Below are 9214 nucleotides of genomic sequence, written 5' to 3'. Positions count from 1 at the left end.
TACATACATACTGCAATACAAAATGACATAGTTTTTGACAAATATAATGCCACTCCAAATGAAAACTGATAAACAATGATGTCCAATGGACGTTTTTCATCGGTGAAACTATAAACAACATTTATCAGTGATGGTGGTCTCTATTGTTCATCATAGTCTAGGTGTTCATTTTATTAGCTGAGACAATGAACACAAAACTGCCTGAAACACTGGCCTTAAAAAAAGTGAAATATACTGTGGCAAAGACAAAAAGTCAGTGCTTTTACTGTCTGTCACCACTGCTGGCATAATTGCGGTATGTTTAAATGAATGTCTGTATCACAGTGAATCTAGAGTCACACTGCTGTTTGTTGAGACTGACAGCAGAGTCTGGATCTTGATGTACACATCCTTCCCCATCAGCCGGGGTCGGAATAGTCCCAGTTTGTGCCTCTCATGTGTTAACATGAAGTCAGGTCACAAAAGTTACCATCGGTGACTGTTTCTCTAAATGATAATTAACCAGCAAGGTTTGAGAAACCCAGAAAGGATTAAAAAAAAAATGTTTTTTTGTTTTTTATTATGCAGTGCATCTTCCACACAGAGTCTTTGAGGATTCTGGAGCGACATCCAAAATGTAAAAGAGTTTTTAAATGACCCTCTGGCTTATTCAAACATTGACAGTTACTATATTTTACACAGAGTTGACATCAAAGACACAAACTGGCTCAGGTAAGAAATGACCTATACTGATACACTGTAAAAGGAACTAGATATATGCTTCATGATTATTGAGTTCAATGGATAGACAGCCAAGGAACTGCTGTTGTTTTATGTCCTTTGAGCTGCTGGAAGGCCTTTAATGTGGCTTTTCTGTGCAGGATTTGTTCACGTGTATTGACAGAAACTTGTACTGATTGTACATTATACTGAATTTTTCAAGACAGGTAACAGGTAAACGGGGTGGAAAGTGTTTGTGTGTGCATTGCAAACAGCATCAAAACCAAATGGTAATGGAAGCAGGAAGACATTAGAGAGAATTAGGAGTAACAGCCTGTCTCTAATAGAAACCTGCTACAAATAAAGGCCTGGTTCTATGAGGTACATAAAAGCCCCAGCCAATACTTCACTAGTGATGTTACACTTGGTCATGTGAATGTTCACTTGTGTTGGTAATGTTGATGTATGTCATGTATGTGTACTGTGCAACCATGCACCCGCACAACAATTCCTAAACACACACACACAGACACACACACACAATACACAAGATTATCCCACACAGCGCTGTACAGGTAACACAAAAACAACAGCAGCAGGTGCTGGGGAGGCCATTTAACTCTTACAGCAACAGTTTACTACACATTGGAACGAGTTGAATTACATTCCTCATTTTTCTTCCCAGTATTTCCCAGATATAGAAGTTATTTAGGTTGGCCACCAGGATAAGGATTTAACACAATTTATGATCAAAAGTAAGGAGAACCCAGAAATGAGTAGGGGAAAATGCAATGCTACTAAGTCCCGACCAAGAGGACCAATCACAGTTGTTGCGTTCTGAGTCGCCGTGACGTGTAGTTACATTTCTGGAGAGGTTTCTAGATTGTGGACAATCGTTTTGAAGCCTAGAGTTTTGCCATTTTGACAATGAGCTTGGGAGGATGAGGCCGCCAAGCCAGTGCTGTTTATGGTTGCGAAACGCCAAAGAGAGAAAGTTGCTGATTTTCACCCTTTCTGAAGCAAGTTCTCCAAGGAGATCCCCCTCCTATACAGTACTCAATGACCTCCCCAACAATAAGCTGAACACAGCAAAGAACAGCAAAACAACAAGCCATCAAGACAAAAACAGTGAGGAAAGGCAAGATAACTGGTAGAGAGCCAGGAAGGGAAGCACTACTAAATAAAAAATGAAGTCTACAAACGGGAAAGGATGTCGTTCTTCATGAGTTCATGTGATAACCTAGCATTCAGAGAGTAAGGCTTCTACTGGCTCTGCACTTACTTCTCTCTTCAACTCAAAAGGAGGAAAGAGGAGGAAGAGGAGAAGGAAGAGGGAGGCTCCCCAAACCAAGAGGAAGTAAAGGAGGTGGAGGTGGGTTGGTGGGTGGCAGGGGGTTGGGTGGATAAGAAGTGTGGGGGTGAGTTGTGTGAGTGGAGGAGAGAGGCAGGAGGAGAGGAGTGGTGGAGAAGGGGGAGGAGGTGGCAAAAAGGTTCTTGGGAAATCAGAATAATAGATTGGGGGTTGGGAGCAATGTTCCCTTTAAGGCTGTGGATGCACTACAACATTTTTATAGTACCCAACGCTAGACACATATTGGACAGTAAATCTATTAAGATTGAACCCGTGCATGAATTAGCCATTGTTACAGGGCACTTCTGGGATGCTTGGAGATTTAGCTTATTGCATTATTGCACTGTTTAACGCCACTGCAGGTTGTTTTCAGTTTGGCTATTATGCGCAAAGTACCTAAACCCAAATCTGTGCACGTTCTGCCTTATAGAAAATAGGTGACGCACTCAATATTTTGTTTCTATCAAGGTCTCTGTCCGTTTGATATATCTGGCTATAGTAGACCATTATTGGCAATGTTCCAAGCCACTGATCGCGACTGCTTTATGACAATATCAGCAATATTTTTGCATCAATGTGATGACATTCTTTGATTTATCAGGCATTTATTTATGTAGTATGGTAGATTTACCAATCAGGTTACTCTATTTGTGAGCAGTTTCTCAATTTAACGTCTACAAAATGTACTCCATGAAGTTATCCAGTATATTGCTGTCACAATATCAAATGACACATGCAATGATGAGACTTTATCAATAGCACTTACCCCCTGTTCCAGGTGGTCAGAGGTATGGTAGTTTGGTTTCTATTTTTGAGAGTTTTGCTCCATTAATCATTCTCACGTCTCTGTTTTTCTGAAGTAAACATTTCAATGTAAATTTTGGTATTTAAAAATAAGAAAAAACCCATAATTAAAAAGAGTGAACAATATGTCTTCAATGTTTTATGATTTGTACATTGTATTGGTGATAATTATTGGCAGATGGCAAGTCTAATCCTATATTGTCAATATTAAAGAATCCTATTAGAATCAAGGACACACCTTTAACTGTGGTCCCCACACAAAGACCAAAACACAGTATCAAAAGAAGAGCAAGAATTTTAAATTTAAATTCATATAAATATTTATTCTGCCAGATATACCAGATTCTTTGCAGGTCTGTCTCCATAATAAAGGTCCAGTGAAAAATGACCAACTACTATTAATGCCCCAATTCTACTGTGTGTGAAGCCTAACATCATCCTTACCTTCTCCATGCACTTAAGTACATGAAAAGGTGCGAGAGCCCGAGCCAAACGTCCGACAGATGATGTCACCATCTGCTACAGACTTTATGTGCTTTAGTAACAAGGAAGCGCTCCGACTGTTATTTTGTCTTTAACCTTCCCGTTTGCAACAGAAGTGGGAATGTGTCACGCTGTCAACTCAGCATCTGCTGTTTGTGATCACCTTGTGCCAACTTTTTTTTCCAAATATCAGAGCAGTTTTACAACAGAACGTACAGCGTGAACGACAGACACACCTGGAAAAAGATGAGAGACTTTCTTCTACGATAGTCTGACAAACATCGACCAATCTTAATGTAGCCCCGCCGATTATTTTAGGTCTCCTGCACAGCTCTGAGATCACCTGCTCATGTTACTGCTGTAATAGTTATGATGACTGGTCAATGTGTTGGTACTCTTAGAACCCGTACTGCCCCGTACGGACATTTACCTGAACACTGGCGGTTTATTCAGACAAAATAAACAATAATATAACATTACCTTGAGCCTCAGAAAATTGTTTTTACATTTTTATAAACCAAAAGATCAACTAATGGATCTAGTGAAAAAGATAATCCGCAGATTAATTTAATTTTTAGTTGCAAGTCTAATACTTAATAAAGCAAACTATATGCACAAAATCATTTTAAATGAAATTGAATTATTTAAATAGACGTAAGATCCAAGTTTGTTATCGCAGACAGAGACACAATATAGGGATCGAATGGACCCTACAGATGGTACAACTACATTGGAATATTTGTTAAGACTCAAACTTGTTTGTTATTTAATGTTATCATGCCAAAAGCCCTTATATTACCAGTTATTGTGTGTCCCCAGCCTTAGCCAGTGATATCCAGTCATGGTTTTCAGTCATGTAAATCTGCAGTTGTTGTTCCAGGGAAACACTAAAGCAAGGCAGGGATTTTGTTTGGACTTTGACCCAGAGCAGCCCACCAACCTGGGATGCACATCCACTGATTCCTTGGAAAGGTTTTTCATTTAAAGATGCATTTACTAAAATTGCTGATGTGGAAAAAGCATAAAATGGATGACCTAAGCAGCCTTGACTGTACATATATGGACAGACACGAGGAGCTGCACTCTGATAGAATTTGAAATCACTGCTGACTTATCCCCTTCCTATGACCATATGTCCCCAAGTGTGTCATGACATCCATCTTAGAGAAATACACATTAGTTAAGATATTTAACCATTAAGCTAACTTTATCATTTTTAGCTTTTCTCCGTATATACAGCAGACTCTTTCAGCTCTCTATAAGCTAAATATACTGACTGTTGAACAATACGATAATGTACTTATTCTGATTTCCTTGCACATGCATCGTCTTCCACTTTGGCCTTCTTTACATTTCACTACATGTAAGGTTAGTGGCCTCTGCTTTTTGCGCTTAACTAACTTCATAGGTGTTATCCCTAGATAAGGAAGTATAGAGTTTGGAGAATGGAGAATATGCAAACTCCACACAGAAAGGCTTGGGGATTTGAACCCAGAATTTGCTTGCTATGCTGTGACAATGCTAACCTCTGAGCGTGAAAATATTGTAAATATATTACCATATATCTAAGAAACGTTGTCATGACTTTTTTGTGTGTGGAAATGGAGTCCTAAGAACTATAAGAGTGAATTTGTATATTTCATTTATTTCCAACTTGTGTTCTCTGTAAATACTACAGTACGTCCATTACATTATTATTTCAGTGGTAATATCACACATATTATAAGACTATCAAATAGTTCAAGTTGTAACCATGGGTGCTTTACCCAATGGTTGTGACAATAGATTGCAGTGATTCTCACTGTTTATTACCAAACATTGTGGGAACCTTTAATGAATCAAACGTCAAGTGTCCTGGAAAGACTTTGGCAATGGGATAACCTAAAACCTTAACAGTTGTTCCTGCTAAACAAATACTTTATGAGCTTTGTGACGCAAAAATAATAATAATTAAATTTGTTGAGCTGTGCACATCCTGGAACCTTTGGCTGAATTTTCCAAAACTTCAGAATGGCTACCTGTCCACTCACAGTAATGGATTCCACTGTCCCCTTCTTCAACTAATGTTGTTCTGCAGCCAGAGTGTAGTGTTTGGTAGAACTGAAAAACTGAAGACTCACAAGACTGGAAACCACTGACTTAAAGGAAACATTGGTGAGAAAAGTAAGTTGTGGAGAAAAGGGAGGCAACAAAGGGGAGAAGAGGGAATCGACTGGTTTTGGATGGGAATCAGGGAGGATTTAGTTACCTGTAAGAAATGGCAAGAGCGCTCCTGCTGCTGACTGCCCTTAGATTTGAATAGAGCTCTATCTAGGTTTAGGTTACCGGATCCTGCGCTGGCTCGTAGGTGGTTGTGGCTGCTGTTGTTGGTGTAGACCTCTCGGGCCCTGCTCACCGTTAGGCTTGATGACCATGCCCCTTTCTTCACAAGGGGCCCGTCCACAAGACCCATTGGCAGCAAGGGGCCACTTCCTCCAACGAGACCGCCACCGCTGTTATTGCTGCTACCACTAACTGGCACACATGACGACGACGCTGCATACTTCACATCGTTGTTGCTCCGGGAGGCTTTGAGTGCAGAATGGTGGTGTGTGTGGCCATGGTGTGCGTGGGTGTGTGTGTGCTCGTTGAGTGTGCTGTAAGGGTCCATCATGAAGTACTGCTGGGACTGCGAGGAGGAGAGACTGGGGAGGGGAGTCTGGGGAAACTTGTCGTGGTTGTTGCCGGGATACCGGCCCATTGTCATGGCGATGGGCGAGGGGGAAATGGAGGGTGAAGGTGAGGGTGGAGGTTGGTGGTGGTGAGGGTGGTAGAGACACAGCTCCCGTTCCAGGTTGTCATCTGAGCTCCAATATCCGGAGCCTGGAGCAGACGCTGAGCCGTGGAGCTGGTGGTGGTGGTGGCTTCGATGCTTGGGCTCCGCTGATCGACAGCGCTCACGGCTCTTGCTGCGCTTCCGTTGGCGCACTCCCACTGGTGGAGTTTCACCCTCTGGGCTGGCCCGTGAACCACCACCACCACCTCCTCCGCCACCACCACCACCATTAACGCTCCCATTATTGGCCCCCTTTGAGGGCTGTGTGTGGTGCGGCCCCTCCAATGAATGTGACTTGGTGAAGAGTTTCTGGACTGAGTGGACCAGGTGCCGAATTCTCCCTGGGCTGTCATTGTTGTTGTTGTTGGCCCCCATCCCCCCACTGTGGGCCAGCACTCCTCGTTTGTACTGTAGTGTATGGTAGCCATCTCTGGGAATTGACGGCTGACGCTCAAACGGGTCCGCAAAGTTTGCTGGTACCCGGGTTGGAGTTTTACCTCCATAGCCTCCTCCACCTCCTCCTCCTCCTCCCCTTCCTCCTCCTACATATGGTACCATGGCCATACACTCATCCTTTACCTCAGGATGGTGAGATGAGGAGGTGGAGTGGCACCTCCTTGGGAAGGTTCCATATGGGACGATGCTGTTGCTGTCGGAGGGGTACGGGGTACGCTGGGAATTGTAATAGGACAGCTCAGCTGGATGCGGCATGGGAATGGGCACGGGCATGTCATTCTGACTGATTAAATATGGCTTGCGGTCCACATGGTGACCCAGTAGATCATATGATGGTTCATAGGAGACCACGTGATGGTGACTCCGACTACTGGACAGGCCTTTCATGACGGGGAAGGATGGGTGGATGGAAAGAGGAATGGTATGGATGAGTGATGCCAGGCAGGCCTGTGACCAGAGATAGCTGCAGAAGACTGTCCCTGAGAGGAGAGCTGCAGACTCTGAAAGACAGGAAGAAAGAGGAGCACTGAGAAAAACAGTAACTATAATGCATTGCAACACAAAACAAGTCATACCACAGCAATGATCAACCCTCTGGCTTTAATTAAACCGTATTAGAGTTCCAAATGTTAAGACCTTTCAACTTTTAACCTTTAATTAAAGCTAACCCATGTGCACCACAGTCCTGTTTTAATGGGACCAAGTTCGTGCCCCATGCCTTCTTTTAGATTTTGATCATCTGTTCTCATAGGGATAAGCATCATCAAAATCCACACTTAGGATGTGCTGAGCATTGGGAAACTCTGGGAGATAGGAAGTGCATTCATAAAGAAAACCAGCAGAAGGAACACACGTTTGTGCTTCAAATAATCAGTTTAAATTAGCCTGTTTTTTTTTTATAAACCTTAACTTAAACCTTTGTTTCGATTTCAGATTCATTCACCAAATCCCAAAGACACGAGGAAAAAATATAAACCCCACTGCTATATATCAGCATCCGATGCACAACAAGCCTACAGCAGACATCACAGAACTAAATGGAACAAAACATGGCTAGCTCACATCTCTGGGGTTTGTTATTTAATCTTTTCAGTGTGTGTATGTTGTGTATTGTTGTTTCATGTTAGGTATTAAAATATGAATGCTTGTATGTAAGTGTATGTTTGTTTTTGTAAATGCTTACGTATGAGTTTAAATGTATGGAGGCATGTGCTTATATTGATAAACATATAGTTTTATATTTTAAGATAAAGTAAAAATACAATCACAGACTAGAGCCCAACCAATAAAGGATTTTAAAGGCAGATACCGATACAAATACTTGGTTATTTAAAAATCCGATATTACAATATAGCGGCAGATATACATTTTAAAAACTCCAGAAATACATTACAAAACAAACAGATTTCCCTAACATTAGTTCTCATTAAAATAATATGATTATAATTTGTTTTATTGTCATAACAGAACAGAGGAACATCAACATATATTTAAGTTCTGATAAATAAAATGTATAAAAATACAAACTTAAGACATGAAACTTAAAGTTCTTTGAACAAAAACACATATATCTGTCAGATTGTAGTCTAGTAGTGTACTGTTGCACTAAACAGGACGATGGCACACACACACACACACACACACACACACACACACACACACACACACACACACACACACCAGAATGCCTAATTTTTCAAACAAATACTGTAGAGCATCAGTGTTTCTATTGGTTGATCGTGCACATCCACATTCAATTCAAGTGAACTCTGATCTGCGAGTCAGAATGAGCTGACTAGAGATGGGCATGCTTGGATTTGTTTGTTTTTTGAGCTGGATGGAGGATGGAGCCAACATCTGTAGGGCAAAAGTGTAATGTCATCATACCATCATCAACTTAAATCCAACACACAAAGACTCCGAGTGACACTGAGTGGCTCAGCTGGTAACCAAGAACAAGTTGTTGTTTGGGGCAATGCCAAACAGCAAAATCACTGGATCCATTCAAAAAAGTAGGGGGATGATTCATGAACTGGAACCAATGAATTTAAAAGTAAACACAGGTGGCATAAGAATGATAGGAACATAGGAGCATGGGATAGTATTAAAAGTTAATGTCTTTCCAGTTCAAAGTCTGTCTGCTACCCATTTGTACTCAGTGTTCTAGGCAAACTCATCCAATCAGATTGCACTTAATATTGCAGGTAACAGAACTGTAAGAAGTCCCTTCTCTCTGATCTTATATAACAGTGAGTTCACATCTCAGGCGACTATGGCAAAGGCTCCAGGGTTCAGACTGCTCGCAAGGCAGTTTTATTACAGATCAACAGCCATGCAGGGCCACATTGTTGATGTGTGTGCTGCATGCATGGCTTTGTGTGTACTTGCACTCTTGCTTTTTTGGAAGAGTTGTGGGAAAGATACGTGTGTGCGTGCACGTGTGCGTGCAGGCGTGTGTCTGTGTGTATGTGTGTGCGCGTGTGTGTTTGAGAGTGTGTGAGTTTTCCCTGTCCTACTTGGCCCGTGATAGGACTGCTTAACACAACCTGACAGCTCCACTGGTAGAAGGGCTGCTAACAAGCCACAGTAACTCCCAGTGAGCAAGG

General features: G+C 41.8%; 1 protein-coding gene across 5 annotated transcripts in view; it reads right to left on the bottom strand.

Annotated features, from left to right (window-relative positions):
* LOC117954586 (disks large-associated protein 1-like) overlaps window positions 1-9214 on the bottom strand; it is an 80577-nt gene that overhangs the window by 36353 nt on the left and 35010 nt on the right. For 3 of the 5 annotated variants that reach the window (XM_034888500.1, XM_034888501.1, XM_034888503.1), the window contains exon 3: window positions 5586-7108. In XM_034888500.1, the coding sequence (XP_034744391.1) occupies window positions 5586-6995 (1410 nt within the window). In that variant the 5' untranslated portion in view covers window positions 6996-7108. The remainder of the gene's footprint in view (window positions 1-5585; window positions 7109-9214) is intronic. The other 2 variants (XM_034888502.1, XM_034888504.1) reach the window with 2 other exon arrangements.

The sequence above is a fragment of the Etheostoma cragini genome, chromosome 12 (assembly GCF_013103735.1).
Source record: "Etheostoma cragini isolate CJK2018 chromosome 12, CSU_Ecrag_1.0, whole genome shotgun sequence".
NCBI lineage: Eukaryota > Metazoa > Chordata > Actinopteri > Perciformes > Percidae > Etheostoma > Etheostoma cragini.
This window is presented reverse-complemented; position numbering and strand designations above follow the sequence as displayed.